At 40.8% G+C, this 21,775-nt stretch overlaps 1 protein-coding gene across 1 annotated transcript in view; it reads left to right on the top strand.

The window, feature by feature from the left end:
- TMEM260 (transmembrane protein 260) overlaps positions 1-21,775 on the top strand; it is a 63,298-nt gene that overhangs the window by 12,225 nt on the left and 29,298 nt on the right. The window contains 5 exon segments of the mRNA XM_084768074.1: positions 11,832-12,009; positions 13,491-13,604; positions 16,452-16,631; positions 18,874-18,914; positions 21,684-21,767. Coding sequence (XP_084624200.1) covers positions 11,832-12,009; positions 13,491-13,604; positions 16,452-16,631; positions 18,874-18,914; positions 21,684-21,767 — 597 coding nt within the window.

The following is a 21,775-nucleotide window of genomic DNA, read 5'->3' as shown; positions in this document are numbered from 1 at the left end:
AATGATGTATGTGCTGGGCAGTGGTGGCACATGCCTTTAATCCCAGCTCTGGGGAGGCGGAAGCAAGCAGATCGCTGAGTTCCAGGCCAGCCTGGTCTACAGAGTGAGTTCCAGGACAGGTAGGGCTACATAGAGAAACCCTGTCTTGAAAAACCAAACAAACAGAAGGCAGGAAGGAAGGAAGGAAGGAAGGCAGGAAGGAAGGAAGGAAAGAAAGAAAAGAAAGAAAGAAAAAGATGTGCAGTTGCCTGTGTCCTGCTTTAGCATACTTCCTTCCTCAAAGCCAGTGTGCTTTTTAGTTGTCAACAGGAAGTGACACTACTAGTAATTTGTAACTACTAATGGTCATAGACTGCTTCATGCAGTTCCACCTACTTGAAGTTGGAACATTCAGTACAGATGAAAGCTGGTGCACCCCACAGCGGGTTCTTTGTGCAAGTATCACTGAGGTCAGAAGCATTCATGAATTTTATGAGGCACATCAAATGCGTGTTTGGAACAAATTTCAGGTTTCTGTTATTTGCCTTCTGATTGAGGGTTAGACAAATATGTGACTCTACATGAAAATCAAATACCTTGCAGTGGAAAGAAAAATGCAGGTTATCATCTTTAGCAATTCTGTGTGAGTGGTATAAATTGTAACCTCCTGATTATCCATCGTGTCAACAGAAGAGCACTGTTCTCTTAGTAAGGGGACTACTGCAAAACCAGTAGCTTTCTTAGGAGCCCTTTCTGGGTCTCACAGATGTTATGGACCAGAAAGAAGGCAGTTATATTTTAGTTAGAGAATTACGATGCATACAGTTACTAGGATAGACTGTCTTAAAACCGTCCCAGCTGCTCTACTTGAGCAGAGCATTTCTTTCCTTTGCATTACTTAGTGAAATTGAAAAGACTTGAGCACCCTTCTCACACTGTCTCCATGTGTCTGTTTGCGTTGTTCTTTGCTGTAATAAATTTGGACCACATGATTTTTTGTTGTTGTTTTCAGTATATTCCAACAGCAGTTTTTCCTTCCTCCCCTCCTCCTCCTCCATTTCCCTTTGGAAAAGAGTAGCCCTCCCAGGGATATCAGCCAAACATACCGCATAACAAGATACAATAAGACTAGGTACAAACCCTCACATCAAGGCTGTGCAAGGCAACATGATAGCAGGAAAAGGGTCCCAAGAGCAGGAAAAGAGTCAGAGACACCCCTAGTCTTGGTATTAGAAATTCCACAAGAACAGTAAGCTAACAACCATATCATATATGCAGAGGACCTAGCGCAGACCCACACGGGCTCTGCTGTTGCTGCTCCAGTTTCTGCTTAGTTGATGTCTGTGGGCCATGTTCTCCTAGTGCCCTCAACCCTTTGGCTCTAAAGTGCTTTCTCCCCCTCTTCCATAGGGTTCCCTGAGCTCCAAGGGGAGGGACCCGATGAAGATAAATAATTTGGGATCTCTGTCTGACTAATGCTTGGCTGTGAACCACATGATTTTAGTGATAATCCAAACAAAAACCAAGATTCATTTACTACAAATATATCATAATATGTTTATATATAGAATATGTTTATTTAAAAAATAGAACAAACTGGGCCTGACATGGCAGGCAGGCCTATAATCTGAGCTACTCAGGAAAATGGGATAGGAATATAGGAAGTTCAAGGCCTGTCTGGGAATTTAGAGAGACCTCATATCTCTGTCTGTGTCTGTGTGTCTGTCTGTGTGTCTGTCTCTCTCTCATTCTCTTTGAAGTAAAATTCAAAGAGGGCTGGACATATAACTGAGTTGTCCTTCACTTGACTACTGTGTCTGTAACCCTGTGTTGAAACCCCAGTACTATAAAAATAAAACACATTTCAGTGACTTGAATCCAGTCTTTTAAATCATCTGTATCTTTGTTTTTCTGTACTGGTGTGACACTTTAGAATTAAGCATACCTCTTCAGAAGTATAAAAACGTGGTTTTGGTTATTGATATTGGTATGTGGTTACCCTTTACAGCATAGTGGTTGTGTTATTTAAATTATCAAAGCAGTGATGTTCAAAGTATGTAATTTCCATATGGCTCGGCTGTAAGTCAGTAAATTCTAAAAATACATTGTACTTTTGAAGAACAATGACTTCACATTATAAAAAACTAGATTAGTCAGACGTGGTGGTGCATACCTTTAATCCCAGCACTCTGGAGACAGAGGCAGGTGGATTGCTGTGAATTTGAAGCCAACCCAGTCTACAGAGTGAGTCTAGGATAGACAAGGCTACACAGAGAAACCTCATCTTGAAAAAACTAACTAACCAGCCAGCCAAACAAACAAACAAACAAAAACTAGATTAAGAAAGGAAAACAATTTTTTTAATACTGTACTTAACTCATCACAAATAGTGTCTTTAGACTGTTTTCAATATCTTAGTGAGTCTACCCCTCCTTGAACTCCCTTCCCTCCTGTTTACTATTGGTGTGGTCAAGTGTGAATGAGTCAGAAATTTTGTATGTCTTTTAATTTTTATTAAATTTTATTTTCAAGATTCTGCCCTAGCAGATTATTAACTCTATTTGGTTTTTTGGAAAGATTACTTATATACAGGTTTGTTCAAGAAAATAAAAGAAAAAATGAGATAAGGTTCCTGAATTGTCAAGTGAAAACACAATGGAGCTTTTGAGTGGTGTGTGTGTGTGTGTGTGTGTGTGTGTGTGTGTGTGTGTGTGTGTGTGTGCGTGCGTGCATGTATGCGTGTCCTTGTGGCTTCATATTGTGTCATAAATATAGAATACACAATTGTGAAGACTGGGTGGGGCTGGTACATACCTTTGATCCCAGCATTTGAGAGGCAGAGGCAAGTGGATCACTGTGAGTTCAAGGCCAGCCTGGTCTACAAAGTAAGTCCATGACAGCCAAAGCTACACAGAGAAAACCCTGTCTCAAAAGAAAAAAACAAAAACGGAAATAAAACAAACTACACAATTGTGAAAAATATTTATCTTCAAAAAATTAAGTAGCTTTTCTCCAAACATATACGTACCAGAGATGTATGTGATGTACCATTATTTTGACATGGTTATCCAGTGGTATCAGTAGTCCAAAGTGGGGGTGGGAGGCTTTGTAATGTATTGTATAGAGGATTTTAAGTTATCCAATTCTGATTTTATTATCTTTTTATTGTTTACAGTAAAAAGTTTATATTCCTGAGAATCAGTTATTTTTAGAAATCTAAGCAATCCATTATCACTTAATACATTTAAATTATTGACCTCCCAGAGGATGGGCAACTACCCTAATCTTAGTAAAAGTTTAGGGAACTTCTTAGAAAATCTGGTGCCTTTATTGAGTTGTAGGTGATGGGAGCCAGCAGGTGGGACCTGGTAGGAGGAAGGGGGTCACTAGAGGCGTGCCTTTGGGGGGGTCTTGTTGCAGGATATTTGATCTCATTGTGATCCCTGAGCTTGTGAATTGTAAATCCCTGTTTCTTATGGTTGAGCCCTAACACACACCTTTAATCCAAGAACTTTCTGTTTACTGTAAGCAGGTGATTAAGGTGTGGTTCAGCCAGCCTTATACACATGTTTAATCCAAGAGCTTTCTGTACACAGGATTTATTGAAGTTAACCCTAGGTCAAGAGGCAGAGCCAGAAACCAGCTGGCAGGGATTAAAGAGTAGGAGGGACTGTGAGTTGAGTATGTAAGACAGTGTGTACAAGTAGAAGAGGCTTGAGCTCTTGAGCTCTTGAGCTCTTGAGCTTTTCAGCTCCTTGGCCCTTGGCCTTTTAGGCTTTTTGAGCTTTGAGCTTGCAAGCCTTTGGCCTTGAGTATTTTGCCTTTTCCTCCTGGGCTGTCAGCTGAGCTAGTGAGCCTTTTTGGCCTTTTCCATTGGGAGGTGAGCTGAGTAGGAAGGTCAGCTGGGTGCTTTCTCTGCCTTTCTGAGCTAGCAGGTTTTCACCCCAGTATCTGGCTCCTGAGTAAAATTGGTAAAATAGAACAATTGGCATTTTCTTTTAAAGCAACAACGTCTGTCTCATCCTGGCCTCTCTGGTCTTGCTATATCTTTCCACTGCCATGTCCTTTTGCTGTGATTTTTCTGCTTCAGCTTAGCCCAGAAACAATGGAAAGAGGAAAGGGGAGGGGAAGGGAGGCATAAGGAGGAAGAGGGTGCATATAGATTGACACCAGATCATTACAGAGCTTGACTATGGTCATGGCCTTCTGTTACGGTTGTGATAGAAGAGGAACCATTAAGGGTTAGTGCCAACAGGTGTAAGAGTGAGTTTGTTTTGACTCCTCCACTTTGGTGATGGTGGTAGACATAGACCTTAGGGTTTATCATGCTTCAGGGCTGGTTTAAGCTCAGAGTGATTACTAATACCTGGAATAGGGTAGTTATGGTGTGGGTGGAGGGAGATGAAGTTAACAGTGATGGAGGCTGACTGGAGAGATGACCGGACAAGTAAGAGTGCTTGCTGCTCCTTCAGATGACCCGGGATTGATTCTCAGCACCTACATGGTAGTCATGGCTGTCCATGACTCTAGTTCCGGGAATCAGACAGCCCCTTTGGCTTCCATGGGCACTGTATGTACTTGGTACACATATGCATGGCAAATACTCAAACACTTAAAATAAAAATAAATATTTTAGAAAAGTAGTTAGGAAGTAAAATTGGCAAGTGTGAGATGTTCAGCAGGGAGAAAGGAAGAGGAAATGTTGATCCTCGTTTCTTTTCTCTTAGAAAACCAAAGTAAATAATGAAAATCATGAAATAGACTATAAAATAGCAGGGGTTGTGGCAGGTAGAGGATGAAAGGTTCATTTTGTTCAGGTTGGCACTGAGTGACTTGTGACATCAGATTTAGGGTAGCATAGTAGTCAGTTGGACATACATAAGTTTGAAACTAAGGGGATGAAATATGGAGGGTATTTTTTTTTTCCGATATGTTGTTGTTAGTTGAAGTCAGCTAGTAGATAAAGCAGTCCAACTGTGTAGCATGAGACAAGTGTTGCTAAGCATGTTGTGGGAATATCAGTGTTAGGAGCTCATGGGGAAACACAGAGTGATATATGGAGGAGCACGGAAGTGTGCAGCCCAGATCCCACCCTTACAGAGTGTGCCTGGAGGAGTCACCTCAGCAATGAACAACACAGTAGAGGTCCAGAAAGCTGTGGCAGGGCGTACTTGAGCTGTTTTCAGCAGTGAACAAGAGTGTAAAAGAACCAGGCAGATGTGACTGTGAGACTAATGCTGAGCCCAGCCGTGGCCCTGAAATGGCTTCCTGAACACACCCCAAGGCCAGATTGCTTTTAGTCACTATCTCTGTTGCATTGTGGTGAGAAGAAACAGGAAGTGCCAAGGAAGGAGGATGTGAGTAATGCACCCAGAGGCTGTGCAGCACTCCATCTCCTAAGCTCTAGAGAGTCTGTATCCTTAACCTGACTCAGGTAGAGAGCCCATCTCTTCACAGCCACATGAACCTTGGCTTTCAGGACATATGGAAAACTTAGAAAGTTAAGAATTGCCTTATTAGACACTTTTCTATCCTGAGATGCCTTCAGCGACAGTCCAGCTTCTAGTAACTGGCCTACTGCAGCCGCTAATAATCTGACATCTTCTTTTCCAACACGATTTCTAGTATACTTTAGCTTTCAGTTAGCCCATTTCTCTCATGCTTCACAGTGTGGTCAGCCCTTGCTGTTGTAGGAAATGTAAACGACTAATAATGTTTGCTATCAAATAGCCTATAATTATTATGACAGTATTATCTAACCCACTATCATAATCAATAAAAGACGCAGAGACCTGTTGTATTTTTTCTTTTTTTTTATTTATTAATTTATTCTTGTTACATCTCAGTGGTTATCCCATTCCTTGTATCCACCCATTCCTCCTTCCCTCCCTTTTTCCCCTTACTCCCCTCCCCTATGACTGTCCCTGAAGGGGACCTCCTCCCTCTTTAGGCCCCATTTTACCTGGGGCTGGGCAGATACTTCCTTAAGCTACCTTGTTAGCTCCCATCCCCCATCCCATGCAGCCTGCTCTAATCATTTCCATCTGGGCTACTTCCCAACCTTAGTTACAGAGAGACTTGCTTATGTCTCTCATCTGGGTCACTTCCTCCACCCATGCATGCCAATCCAGCCATGGGGTTCTCTCCAAAAAAACCCATGGCAGCTTTGCTCCCTCCTTTCTTCCCCACACGTGTCTCCTCTCTCCTCTCTCCCAGGATCCTTTTGTCCCTAAAGCCAGCGAATCTTAGCTCCACCTCTCACTTCTGTCTTGCCCAGGCATAGGCCTTTTTTTTTTTTTAACCAGTTAACTTTAAATTAGGTAGAGCAAGGTTTACACAACAAGGACATCTGGGCAACAGCCAGATCCCAGGGAGCAAAATAATAATAATCAAATATAAAGCACCAGACCATGCTGTTACACTTTACTCTACATTTTTAATCTGTATCCTTTTCTGACTGCCTTCGCATCCTCCTCTTGCCAATCCAGCCTCCATCCCCTTCCCTTCTCTTCTTGAGGTCTGTCCGTGGCCTGCTGCTCTTCCTTTCCTGGCTTGGCCAGTGCTGCTACTCATAGCTCTGCAGTCTCCAACCTCAGATGCTTAGCAGTGGGCCATTCCCTAGCATGCCTGAGGGCCTTGGCTCAAGCCCAAGTACTTTGTGTGCAAGGGAGGGGGGGGAGGATAGAGATGGTCCATCTTGTATGCATTGTTCCTGAGTGCTGGTGTTTCTCAGAGCAGGTAGGTCAAATCACCCCTTTTTCTTAATCTACCATCATTTCATGCATGGTGCAAAACTATGCAGTCAGTAATGCTAATTCTGAATGTTAGCATAAAAGCAATGTTAAAATGTGTGCATTAGAGCTGTCCGTTAGTGGCACACATCTTTATTCCCAACTCGCAGGAGGCAGAGGCAGGCAGATCTCTGAGTTCAAGGCTAGCCTGGTCTACAGAGTGAGTTCCAAGATAGCCAGGGCTATACAGAGAAACCCTGACTCAGAAAAACAGCAGAAAAAAAAAATTGGACAATAGGTACTCACTGGAATGGAAATAAGCTAGCCCCTCGTACCCTGATGCCAGACTACGTAAAAGGCCCGTTGCCCTCTGTCCTCAGATTGCTTGAGAACTAAACCCCAGGTCCATTAGTTTGATTCTGAGCAAGCTCCCTGGATGCTAAATATGATGGTCATAGACTTGATTCCTATCATTGTTTTTATAGAAAATGCTTACCTTTTCATCTATAACTTTACTCAACAGTTTCGTATGTTATTTCTCTAACACTGAGGAAACTTTAGCACAAGAGTGTACAGTTTAGTGCAAAACCATCCTGATCTTAGGTTGGGAGCATTCAGGTGTTGTTGGCGTGAGGTTACTCTTGAGTAAAAGAGTAATCATGGGAAAGTCTAAGGTAACAAAATACATTTTCTCTGTAGCGTCAATAATTTAACCTTCAATATTTCAATCCTATGAAATATTTAAAAGAGAAGCTAGTAACAGTTCATAATTCTATTAATTGATGTAATCAGTTCAAATATGTTGAGCATCTTGAGCATAGCAACATAGGTCTAAAATCATTATATATTAGGAGATCTTTGGCTTTCTTCCTGAGGATTTGTTGATAGCAACAATGTCAATCTCTTTGGTTCTATTTAATTATCCACCTGGTGGTTTCTAACTTCAACAAACTGTTTCTGAAAAAATTTTAAACCTGTCAACAGAAATTTTGAATATAATTTAGTCTTACATAATAGTATGTTGTTTTGATGTGACATGGAAACAAACACAATTCTAATAACTATCAAAACTTTATTCTTGTTCATTCCTCATTCCAGAAGGCACACAGTTGGTTAGTCAAAATACAATTTGCCATTAATCCAGAATAAATTATTTAACATTAAAACTCAAACACCTGTCTTTGAATCCACCACACTGCAGCACTAGGCACTCTGCTACAGTGTGAATCCTGCTGTAGCCATCAGTTACCACAGGAAACTAACCTGCAAAAAGAACCCGAACCTATCTGAGCCCAAATTTATTTGTTTGAAAAAGGTAATTGTTACACTGGGTGTGGTGGTGCACACCTTTAATCCCAGCACCTGGAAGGCAGAGGCAGGCAGATCTGAGTGTTCAAGGCCAGCCTGGTCTACAAAGTGAGTCTAGCAGAGCCAAGTCTATACAGAGAGAAACCCTGTCTTGGAAAAGAAAAAGAGGAAATTGTTAATCTTTAGGAATATTATATTTATGGTGTAAGATGTTGTATTTTATATTGACAGTCTCATGCAAGTTGAGCGTATATTTTGATCTTATTCATTCCTCCTTATTACTCTCTTCTGTACCCCATCCAGCTTTCAAATAGTCTCCCCTCTGATTTCAAGGTTTTGAAAATTAATTAATTAATAATTAAGTAATTAATTAAGTTTTTCAAGGCAGGGTTTGTCTGTATAGCCCTGACTGCCTCGAACTTCCTTTGAGACCATGCTGGCCTTGAACTGAAAGATCTACCTGCCTCTGCCTGCTAAGTGCTGGGATTAAAGGTGTGCACCATCATGCTGTGCTTTTTTTTTTTTTTCCTAAAACTCTACATAGAAGAAATGTGGTATTTATATTTTTGAGATTGACTTATTTTCTAAAACATAGTTGATGAGTACTCTGTCGGATACCTAAGCCACATTCTTTTCTTCATTCATATAGTGATGGGTGTGGAGGCTGACGCCATTGCTTAGGTGCTGTGTAGGTGGCTTAGACTTTGACCTCTATGTCATTTCTAGTCTTGGGTTTTGAGACACTCCTATACCATTTCTCATAGTGACGTTTCTGTGTACATTATCAGGGACCCCTCCTACCTTCATGCTCTCCAGTGCTGGATCTTAATGACTGGGTGAGATGAAACCTCAATATAATCTTGATTTGTATATTTCTAATGATAAACAGTGGTGAACACCTTTTCATAGTTTATTGGCATTTATACTTCTTCATGTAAGGATCTTTAATTAATTTGCCCACTTATTGATTAATATCTAGAATATACAAAGAGCTTTTAAGAAGTGAATTTGTTTCAGACTCATTCTGTCCTTACCCTTGACTCTGGCATTTCTCCCACTGCATTGATTTATGTCTTAAGTAGAGGAAAGATGCTTGTATCTTATGACAACTTTCCAAAATTGGATTGATAGACGAAACTACGTTCCACTTAAGTGTTATAAATAAAACCATCTCTGGTGATGTACACATGTAATCCCAGCAGTCAAGAGATGGAGGCAGGAGGATTATGGTGAGTTTGAGGTTAGCCTGTGCTACATTGTGAGACCCTGTTTCAAAAAACAAAACCCAAAAGTGCTCTTAAGGTTAATCCACTCTGCTTGTTTCTGTGTATGTTTAGAACAAGGTGCTTCTACTATAACATAGGACAGCTATGGAAGTACTCAGAGATGAGCTAGGAACCCAAGAATTGAAGAGACGTTGTAGAAAAGAGTAAGATATGAGTACAGAGGAAGGAGGAGGGAGGACATTGTATTTAGGGTACAACATGAGCCCCAGTGTGTGCTGGCATGTCACAGTAGGGAGTTTTGAGGCACATAGCTAATCAGCAGAGAGCATAATGCTGGTATTAGCCAAAGGACGGGGCCCAGCTTATAGGAAGATTGGATTGCAGGCTGACTCTTTTATGACAACATTCTGACAATGAGGAATTTTGAGGTTTGGGGGCTAGGTAGTCATGAAGATGCAGTGAGGGTTGTTATTTATTTGTTTCTGCTTTGGAGACAGGGTTTTTCTGTCTGGCTATCCTGGAACTTGCTCTATGGACCATACTGGCCTCGAACTCCAGAGATGATCGCCTCTGCCTCCCAAGTGCATCCTCTATGCCTGGCTGGAAAGTATGTTTTTAAAACTAATATAATATAATAAATTGGAAAATAGATTAGAAAAGAAAAGACAAGCTAGGAAATATTAAGTGTTTGGCTCTAAAACAGAAATTTAACGCAAAAGTAGTGAATAGATAGGAAATCATTGAAAAGGAGGAAGTGACTTTGTCAGTTGAGTCAGGATCTCTTGGAAAGTGAGAGGCTGTGAATGGCATGCAAGTTGTACTTTTTATGAGCGAACAGAAATCAACTGCAAATAGAAATTAGAAAACAAGAGTAATGAGTGAATTTTATTTTTGTTTTTAGTTCTGTGTGTCAAGCTTAGGACTTTGTATATGGATTCTGTCCCTGAGCTAAATCCCAGCCCCCTTGGTGCTGAAAATGCTTTAAAAGATTGATGTCTTGTTTCTATGTTACATGTGTGTGTGTGTTGCCTGCATGATATACGTACACCATGTACATGCAGTGCCTGAGGAGGCCAGAGAGGGCATTGGATCTTCTGCATGTGAACTGCCCTGTGGGTGCTAGGAACTGAACCAGGTCCTCTAGAAAAACAGAAAGTGCTCTTCCTCCCCTCCCCCCATCTCTCTCTCTCTCTGTCTCTCTCTCTCTCTCTGTCTCTGGTTTTTCAAGGTAGGGTTTCTCTCTATAACTCTGATCTGTAGATCAGGCTGGCCTTGACTCAGAGACTACTGCTTCTGCCTCCCAAGTGCTGGTGTGTGCTACCACTAGTAGGCACCCTTAATCACTGAGCCATCATTGCAGCTCCAATGTTGAAAATTTTATTTAACTTTTTTTACAATGGCTGACAAAAATTACTTCATTTTTAAAAAAGATTTATTTACTTATTTATACAGTATTCTGCCCATGTGTGTGCCTGCACACCAGAAGAGGGCACCATATCTCATTAGACAGTTGGGACCCACCATGTGGTTGCTGGGAATTGAACTCGCAACCTTTGGAAGAACAGACAGTGCTCTTAACCTCTGAGCCATCTCTCCAGCCCACTACTTCATAATTTTTATACAAAACAAAATATCTGAAAATTAATGGCTCAGAGAAGTTAGTATCATAATTGTTAGGCCTAATAATGGTTACTGGATCTCATAGTACTGTTGAGATACTCCATTGGGGGTTACTGGATCCTCTTGTACTATTGAGATACTCCATCAGGGTTACTGGATCTCCTACTCCTGTTGAGATACTCTGTACTGGGTACTAGATTTCCAAAACTCCTGAAATACTCAGTAATTTATTTATAGTTATAGATTTGTAGCAAGGTAGGAATTATTCTGGCTAGATACACTCTAGTGTGCTTGGTCATATAACCTGTCACAAATATTATCTCTGAATTACGGTGCAGAGCCCCATGAGGTCACTGCTTGACTCTTGTTGACATTCAGAGAGTCAGAAGTTGTTTGCAGGTGTAGCCTTTGACATTTATGTTCCCATCTGCCTCTTTTGAAAACTATAATTTATCTTAACTTTGTCTAATGCAAAAACAGAAATTAAGAACATGGCTGTACAAGATCTTAACATCATCAAATACTTTGACCAAGACCTCCTTAGTCTCATACTGGGAGATAGGGTAGAAGGTCCTAGGATGCAACATTCCATGAGATATGAGAATCAAATGTTCCTGAATAGGTGTTTTGCCATTGCACTAAGTTTTACAGTTTCAGCTAGGCCATCTTCCTTTGTGGATGTTCAGGAAAATGGCGCAGGTTTATCTGTAGCTGCTATCTCTCTAGCTCACGTTCCGGAGTTTGATCTGAGAACTAAGCCTCATTCTGTCCAGAGGCTTGTCAGTTTGTTGACATGTGGGTTTCCTAACTAAAACTGTTAGAATTATTATATGAAGACTGGGTTGGTTGTAGTGTGTTGGGAGAGGGCTGGGCGATTGTCATAATTTCTGCTGGTAGAGTTTCTGAAAGAAAAACCAAGTCAGCTCCTTTTGTTCAGAAAGAGATTTCATGTTATCTGTGTTTGCAGGCTTTCTGGCTCACATGCTGGAGGAATCCTTGCTGCGGGGGTGTTTTCGTTCTCTCGCCTGACATGGCAGTGGTCCATTGCAGCCGAGGTTTTTAGCTTAAACAATCTGTTTGTAGGGCTGCTCATGGCGCTCACTGTGCGTTTTGAGGAGGCAGCAGCCGCAAAGGAGAGATCAAAGGTAAGCCATTTTGATCAAAGTGAAATCAGTCTTTGTTTCAATTTTTAGACAGAAATGTATTTCTTTTTCACTTGGGCTTAGACCACATTATGTACTCTGATTCCTGCGTGGCTGATCTGGGCAGGTGGAGAGACTGTTCTCAGCCCCTTTGTTAGGATGGAAGCGCCGCAGCTCTTGAGCTTGGCTCTTTCCCTGCCCAAGAGTTCAGACGGGCTTGGAGAATGGGAATCATGAGATGTCTAGTGAGTCCTGAGGGAAGTATGCGATTGGTTAATAGACCAGCGTGTGTGTGTGTGTGTGTGTGTGTGTGTGTGTGTGTGTGTGTGTGTGTGTGTGTGAGAGAGAGAGAGAGAGAGAGAGAGAGAGAGAGAGAGAGAGAGAGAGAGAGAGAGAGAGTGTGTGTGTGTGTGTGTGTCTGTGCGTTGTAAGGCCAAGTTGTGGATAGACCACCTTAAGGAAAGATCACAGTTATAAATTATTTTTAGCCAGAAGAGCATCAAATGTAAAAGCCCAAGTTGCTGAGAGGAGATGGCAACCACAGCCATCTGCAGCCTTGTCTTCTAAGCTCTTCACCCCTGCTCCTCGGGAGGTTCCTTCATCTTAGCTCAGGCTTCCTTGCTGTTAGAGTACAGAAACAAAAGATGAAATGGGTTATTTGTAGTTCCCATAAATCTCCAGTGCTATTAGAGCATTTTGTTTAAAACAACCTTTTCTGATTGTGTTAAAGAGAAAAACATGACACAACATACCATGTACATGTAAAGGGACATAACAGGCTTCCTTGGGTTCATCCACAGGGACCATGGTATCAGGCTTGACTCCAAATACAAAGAAAAGTAGAAATTTATAGCCAAAGAGCCAGCAAGGAACCAGGGAAACATAAGGATAAAGGGATATTTGGGTCAAACCAAATTCATAGTATTCTTGGGAGGGAGCAGGCCCTGATGAGCTGTGGAACTGTGGAAGGTGGGACGCAAACATGGGGCGCGCAGGATCTGCACTGCAATTGGACAGTGGAGAAGAGTTCGCTGTAGCCTAATTGCAGTATAGTCAAGGAGAGAATCTTACCAACTACAGAACAACTTCATGTTCACCAAAGCCTCCTACAAGATAACCAAGGTTCTAAATAAATTTTTATTTATTTAGTAGGGGAAAATGTCAAGCAGAACTGTTGAACTTCAATGACAGATTTTCAGTTACAAAATATACAGTACCCAGTTACTGGTGGTCACTGTAAGCGGCTTCCCAGGAGTCGCTTTACTGATAGCTTTAAGGTCAAACTGTAGGGTTTTATGAGAATGGGGGAAAATTACCCCAAACAACTGCTGATAAATATTGGTGACGATGATCATGTTGCTGCCAGCGTCTCGAGTCTTGGTTGTAACTTGGCCTGGCAAGCAGAAGCTTCACAGGTATGTGAGGTCTTTGTTACACTGGAGTTCTAGGTGAGGTTTGACTTGTTGTTTCTTTCTCTTTCTCAGATAGCAGTCATTGGTGCTTTCTCATGTGGCCTTAGCTTGTGTAACCAGCACACAATAGTACTGTATGTTTTGTGCATAATACCCTGGATTCTCTTCCGACTTCTCAAAGAGAAGGTAGGCTTTATGTATATTACACACACACACAAACACACACACATTTATTTATATACACTATTTCATAAAGGTTCAGTTTAGCATTTGTGTTATCTGAAAATTTAGGGTTTTCCTGTTTTTTTAGTTTTATGAAGAGTGTAAATAACCTTGAGGCTTTAACGATACTGACTTTGAAGAGGATTTACAGAATTCTACAATATTGATTATGCTGGCATCTGGCCGACTTCATCGTTCTCCTCATGATTCTTGGCAGCACCTCAGTGTGAAGAGGCGGAAGGCCTGAGAACAACAAGAGCACATTTCCTAGCTGGCTCTCTTACGTCCTAAGACCCAGACAGCCAAGCAGCAGTGCTCAGCCCTTCTCTCAAGTATGCAGCGCTGTCTGTGCGGCCTGCTTGCTCAGGTGTTGGAGCCTAACAACAGCAGGAAGCGTCACTGAAGTAAAAAATGAAGGTCCTTGTCCTTCGAGTCCGTATGATTCCTCTGCTCCTCTCCCTTTTATCTTTCTCTGAAAGAAAACAGTAATGTTCATTAAAATGGCAAAAAGAAGCAATACAAGAGACTTCTTTGTTAGACACTGGGAGAATCAGGCAGGAAAAGGCAGGTAGTGAGTTAGACTCTGAGAAGAGAAATGTCCTTAATTCTGTCAGAGTTCTTCTAGAAGGTAAACTACCCAACTTATAAAGCAGTGCTGAGTAGTCACTTTATTTATTGTTTCTTTGCAAAGAAACTCAGTGATATTCAGTTTTCATTTTATTATTTGTTAATTATACCCAACTAGAGTCAGAATTGTAATAGAAAATGCATAAAGCATATAATAAAATTATTATATGAAAATAAGGAAATAATTATACTAAAGCTTTAAATAATTGTATTTACTGTACTTTAACACATCTTGGTAACAAGTCAAAAAGGGTAATGTGGAGATTATAAAATTCTTATTATGTGATTAAATAAAAAGGAAACAATGGTTGACAAAGAACAACTTTTTCTTAGATTTAGTTCTGTGACATCAATTGTGTAAGTCCTTACATGGGGGATATTAAACAGCTTAACCAGCAGCATATTTTTAGATTGTTATTTACTGATGTTTGGTTCTTTGGCCCAGGGTCTTCTCAGGGTGTTTAACAGTGGTTTTATAGAATATACAGAAAGTTCTTTCTGATATAAACCCTTGATAATCGATGAAGACATAACTGCATGTGATGGTGTGTATTTATACGCCCAGCATTCGGGAGGCTGAATCAAAAGGCTTGAGAGTTTAAGGCCAATATAGGCTACACAGAAAGTTTAAGCCAGCTAGGCTTAAATCCAAAAATATATGAACTTAAGGCGAAGAATTAACATTTGAAAGTGTAATCCAGCAAAGTGTGAAAGTGAGCAGCACACATCCTGAGTCAGTGGGGACCTGGAGGGGTCAGTGCTCAAATAAGTGAGCAACCCTGGCTGCTCTAGGTTCAGACTCCACCTCAGCAGAGGCAGACAGCTCTGTTCTCTGGAAAGTACCACCTGGCTGACTGGAAGAAGAGCCATATAATTTGTGTAAAGTCAGGGCTCAGAGGTGACAACTACAGAGCCTGGGCTGAGGACCTGTAGCCCTGTCCTGCGCTGGCTCCTGATGCGTGGTTGGCTTTCAATATCAACCTCATTCTTTCATTTCTGTTAAATAGCAGAAGGGAAGTCAGAGGAACCTCTAGAGTAATGTAGGGGTGGTGTGTGATTCTACATGTCTACATAGGTATATAAGGGCTTTTACCCTCATGTCATTGTCCCTGCTTATTTCTTATACAAAATGATAATAATATGATAACTGCTTCTTTCCATTCTAAATTCAACTTTATGATGTGCCGCGCCTTCACAAGGAAAACATTCACTTCCCTAGACCCACTGCTAAGAACAGCAGCTGCCCGATGTCAGATTAGCCGGCTCTGCGTGCTTTCATGCGTCCTCACTATCACACATCTCATTTCCACTGCGGAAATCGCAAATGAGATCAGAGCTCTAATAAACACACTTCATTTTCAATTAAGAGTGCTTGTTTGAAAATGCAGAGAGAAGTCGGCTGCTGGTTCTTCTTCTGCCGATTCTGAGTCCTGGTTCTTATATTCATTCTCACAGATGACTTTCTTGCTTCTGTAAGGGGAAAAGTTGGCAGTTTCCAATTATGATGTTTGTAAGAGATCCCTTTTCCTGGATATTAAAGCAAGCAAAGCTTGAATATTTCTACAATACCGGAATCCACATTGTTATGACTTAATCTTTGTAATTGTTTTCCAATTATTTTGTTTTAGAAATGTGCAGATGGGGAATTCTTCCAAATAGAGCAGATGAAGCAGCATGGCTACACGTAACAGCAAACTCCCTTGGGAGAGAAGCGTGGACGCTCTGGGCATCTATAACAGCTAGCTTTGTTTGCACCCAACACTTCCACGAAGTAGCCACAGCTGCTGGAAGGCGTCCGTGTATAACCGTCCTGGAGTGTACAGCTAAAGCCACTTCTGAGGATGGCGATGCAATAGTGTTAGGGGCCAGATAACAGGCACTCGCTTCTGAGGGGGTCACCTCAGTGTGTGGTGCTGCGTGTCAGGACATGGCTTAAATGTAAAGGATGCAGGACACCTGATACTCACACAGCTTTGCTAATGGTTGCTTCACTCAGGTTTTACCAGTAACAGGAATCCAGGCTGGTACAATTTTCTAGTAATCTGCAGTAATCAGAAGGTTTAACATAGTATTCTGTGGTGACTTAACATAAACTGAGGGATCAGCTTTAAGCAAACACAGTTGATGTTTCCCTTGCTATGTTTTGGAAGTTCCAGGATATCTCCCACTGTGTGTCCCCTGCAGGAACTCACCCTTAGCTCTCTGTTGAAGCTGACTCTGGCTTTCTCTGCGGGCCTGCTGCCCTATGTCTACTTGCCTGTCTCATCCTACCTCAATCGCGCCCGCTGGACCTGGGGAGACCAGACGACACTGCAAGGCTTTCTGACACATTTTCTCAGGGAAGAGTATGGAACATTCAGCCTGGTAAACTTACATTTAAAGCCTTGCCAAGGGAGGAAACAAGTGTCCAGTCTGGACCTTGCCTGAAGGGCAGCAGGCAGGGTTGACATTTTAGTCACTTGTGAAGCAGCTTAGTGCCTTGGAGTGTGGCTTTCTACCTGTACTGTCTGTTGTGACAAGAATACCCCACCCTCACACTCACACACATCTTTTTTTTTTTTTATCTTATGAGTCGGTGTCTTGCTACATAGCATAGGCTTGCTTCCATTTTGAGGTCTTTATGCCTCCATTTCCTGGGTGCTGAAATTATAAATGTGTACCCACACTGGGCTTAACATTTCCTTCTCATTTATTTTTCAATTTTTAAAAAGTTGAATTTTTTTTGATGCATGGGTGTGTTGCCTGTATGTATGTCTATGCAGCCTGTGTGTGCACTGCCCATGGAGACCAGAAGAGGATGTTGGATCCCCTAGAACCAGAGTGACAGACAATTGTGAAACACCATGTGGGTGCTGGGAATCAAATGTGGGTCCTTTCTTAAGCACTGAGCCATTTTCTCTAGTCCTAGGTTTTCCTTTTTAGAAAATATCCTTGATGAATACTATTGGTATTACTGTTTGATTTTAGATAGAGAAGCTGTCATCCAGGGCTTCAGAAAGTGAAGCTCACTAAATTAAAGATGGCATGCTTAGGAAATTCAACAGGCCTTGCTTCCCCTCAGACATGGTGGGGGTGGGGTGGAAAGTAAATGTCATTTCAATAAAGGATAAAAGAAAGGGAAAGTGGAAGATAGATTATTTTAATACAGACAGTGGTGTTAGGATTTTCTCATTGGCTTGTATTCTTTTTTGCTTAAGAAAATAAACTTCAGAAGAATCCATAATATGTGATATCACTGACATACCAAACCCTTCAAAAACTGGCATTATTGTTTAAGGCTGCCTGCAAGAGTGATGACGCTTTCTGAAAGGTGGAAGAGAGCCAGGCACGATGACACTCAAGGCTGAGGCAGAAGGGTCACAAGTTCTAGGCCAGCTGTCTATAGTGAGACTGAATGAATGAATAAACAAGTAAAGGCATAAAAGAGGTAGGGACAGTTAGGGAAGGAGGGGCCTGTCAGAGCCTGTGAGATACCTGATGGCACTGGTGAGGCTTCGTGTATTCCTCCTTTTTGTTTCTGTGCTTGGAGAAACAAGATCTCCCCGTAGGGCCCAGGCTGGCCTAGAACTCATGTCCTCCTGCCTCGGCCTTCCAGTGTGGGCTAAAAGCCTATGCAACCATATCTAGCTAGGCTTCGTTTCCTGGATGGCTAATCTGAAGATTTTTTTTTAATTCTTTATCCTTTAAGTACAGTGTGTGTGTGTGTGTGTGTATCTGTTTGTCTGTGTGTGTATACATATATGTCTTATCTAGGATATATTTCATTATAAAAGACACTAATAAAAGAATAATTGTTAATTACTATTTGATGTAGAGAATTTAATTCTTTAAATTTATACTCTTGTTTACTTAATATTGGTTTAGTCTTAAAAATGTAGATTGAAGCCAGCAAGATGGCCTAGCAGGTGAGGGTGCTTGCTACCAATCCTGTTGATCTGAGTTCAAGCCCTGGAACCTTCATGGTGGAAAAAGATAACTGACTCCTGCCGGTTGTCCTCTGACTTCCACATGTAGGCTGTGGTGTCATGCATGTGCACATAAGCATGATAAATATATGCAAAAATATATGTTTGTTTTCCCTGAGACAGGCTTTCTCTGTGTAGCCCTGGCTGTCTAGTACTCACTCTGTGTGGACTAGGCTGCCTCGAACTCACAGAGGTCTGCCTGCCTCTGCCTCCTGAGTGCCACCACTACCCCACCAAAGATGTTTTTTCTAATAGTAAACATTTGAATTCAGGCCTTCTGGTTGCTTCAGGTTGGTTTTTTAAGAAGTGCAGATTGAAGGTACTTCTAGATTTAAGACTTGTATCATCCACACATTGATGAGAAATGGGAGCCAACAGATTATTGTGAACTCTCACTAAAGCCTGCAGAACACAGAAAGGCCACAGCAGGCATGTAAGAGTGGAGTCAATCCGTCTGGAACAGTTTCCTTGTGGGTACCCATGCTTAGTTCTCACTGGTTCTGAAATTTAATAAAGCTTCAAAGAGTAAGGGATGTTTTGGGTTGTATATCTAAAATATGGGGCTCTTAAGTCAAGGTCATCGAAAACCGACTCACCTCTCAGAACTTCAGTCTTGTGCAAATAAACTTTCCTGTGTTTAGGCCAAATCTGAAACAGGATCGAGCATGTCTACAGTACTGCTGTGAGTATGATTTCAAAACTATCTTAAGTGAATTTTTTACTAGCTATTTCAAATTATTTTGTGAGATTTCTTATTAGTTCCTTTTTTATTAAGAAGCATATCTGAGAAGTAGTTTTCACCTCCACAATTAATAGCTGCTTATGCACACTGTATTGCCAAGTGCTACAGCTTTCCACTAAGAGGAAGCCTGATGCGAGCAGCAGACACAGCAGCGAGGCTGGTGGGAGACTGGCAGTGCCTAAAACCTCACATGTTTCACCTGCGTGTAAAATTGCCCATATGGTGTTGCTCTGAAAATGACTTGTTCTTCCCTATGGCTTTCCCATTATCTGTCTCTTAGGGACATTGTGGAGCATTGCATTCATCATGATTTGAACAATTTTCTTGTTATTTGAATTTGAATTCTGCTCATTTAACCCTTAAGAACTAAGTGTATGCACTGTCTCTTATGACTCCCTTTTGGCTGTTGAAAGCTTTATTTTTGACTTTCGCATTTTTAACACCCAACCTTATTAGAGCCAGCTTAAGCAAATATATCTCATATGTATTAACTAATGGTTTTCTTTGAAGAGTGGATTAATGTTTGCTTTAAAACCTACAGAGATTAAGGCACTTGAAACTATCCATGTCAACTTTAAAAACTATCAATACCAATTACAATTCTTCAAATGTAAATTTTAGAATAAAAATAAGTTTTTATAACATTAAAGTGATCTCTTAATTTCTTGTTTGGAACTCCCTGGACTATGTAAAAGAAAGATCTACCCACCTACCTACCTACTTACCTCTATCTGTCTGTCCGTCTGTTTGTCTATCTTCCATCTCTTATCTGTCTGTCTGTCTTAGACAAAGCCTAGCTTTGTAACCCAAGCTAGCCTGCAATAAGGAATCCTGCTGCCTCAGTTAGAATTATGTACCTGTGCCCCAAAGAACAGATCCCTTCCTCTAGTTTTTGCAGTTAGGGTCTTAGTGTATAACCTAGGCTGGCTCTGTCCTCACAATCCTCCTGTGAGTGCTAGTGTACCACTATATTTGGTATTCTTCCTTTGTTTTTAAACCTTTTCCCCATATTCTGAAATAGGATACATAATCATAGAAAAATTTGAAATACAAGTAAGCAAAAATAAAAGTTAAAATGACCTATAATTTCAGGATGCAGAGATAACCGCTGTTACTAATTTGTTAATATTGTGTCTATATTTTTGCATTCTTTTATAGTTTGTTTTTAAACTGGATTAATAAAATACATACAATTTTGTTAGTTTGTCTTAACTTTATAGCAGATCTTGAAAATATTTCTCTGCCATAGTTATTTTTCTCACAACTGACTTATAATATTTCCTTTTATTTTTAACTCAGACTTTTCCAGCACTTCTTTCTTTTCTGTTATGGAGAAGGTGGAAGAAACTGGTTTCCTTTGTAGGCAGCTGGCTTTATCAGTTAGGTCCCATGTAGACATACTGCTTCTCTTTTCTGCCTTCCCCAGACCACTGCTGTATTTTACCTCAGCAAGTCCCATATGAGCTCCAAAGAATTCTCAAGAGTAACATAGACCATACATCCAGCATATATATGTTGCACATAAAAGCCGTCCGTTGGAGGACTTGCATTGGCTAGGAGCTGCTAGGCATCAAATGCACTCCCACCCATGCCATGCCCCAGCCATCATGCAGGTTGGAGAGAGACATAACCCTTGCACTGAATGAAATCACTTCTGGACTTAAGTTGTTTCAGGTGGGTGGGCTGTTGAAAAAAGAGATGCATAATTAACTTCCATGAAAGCCTTCAGAATGATGAAACGTAATCATCTACACTTCTTTAGTCAAGCAAATTAAATTCTTTCCCCACACATATCTCTAAATTGCAATCCTGTATCAGGAAATTACTGAATCTAACCTTAGGCAGTGGACATCTTTTAGAGTTTACATTTAAGCAACCGATCTCTAAGAATTAATTCTGAGACTGACTTCATTTCTTTTGAAGAAATGGACCTCACACCAGAATCAATTTTTCAATATTTGTAAATGAGTGAGAGTACCTTCTCACAGTGGATGTGTCTCCATTAGTAAAATGCTCATTGTATGGCTCCTGTAATTATGGCATCACATTTTCTCCAGGAAAATTGCCAGTAGGGAGAATGAATTTTCCATAGTGTGTAGACTTACTGCTTTTTATAGAAATTAGGCAGTGTGGCAGTTTTAGGACTCAACACTTGAAAATGCTTGTTAGCTAACGGAAGAATTTAGCTCAATTATACAAAATAAATGGACACATTTCTCTGAGATTGATTACACATTTTCCCAAATGATGTGGAAAACAAGGAAGCTGCCTAAGGAAAAAGAACCCCAAGGGGGATGGCAGAGCCCTGCTCTTGGCCCCTTTTCCCTTCCTAACTGGATCTTCAGAAAACAGCTTAGATTAATTTTTATTTCAGCTACTAAATCACCAGTGACAACAGAAACTGCCTAAGGTTCTTTTCAAGGTAACTTTTCCTCTATGCCATTAGTAAGGTCTTAAACTGCCAGTTCTAAAGTATATGTGCCGAGAACCAAATACTAGAAGCAGAAAATCTTAGAGTAGTTTGGCTCTTTCAATAATACTTGTTACCCCTCTTCAAAATTGGAAAGAAGAAAAACTAATTTTAAAATAGGACCATAGTCCTTAGAGCAGATCAGTGTATAATTGAATGTTTTGTTGGTAAAGTATTGTATTTGAAATTCACTGAATTTTTTTATGCCAGCAATAAAGTACTATGTTTTTGTTTTTTAGTTCACAAATAATAAATATGAAGACTGAACTTTCATTCAACACTCAAGCTCTTGCAGTTTGGGCAAATATATGTTTAGCTAGAAAGTGAGTAA

The sequence above is a fragment of the Acomys minous genome (genome assembly GCF_964271855.1).
Source record: "Acomys minous genome assembly, chromosome: 18".
Classification (NCBI taxonomy): domain Eukaryota; kingdom Metazoa; phylum Chordata; class Mammalia; order Rodentia; family Muridae; genus Acomys; species Acomys minous.
The sequence above is the reverse complement of the archived record's forward strand: the minus strand, read 5'-3'. Positions and strand labels throughout refer to the sequence as shown.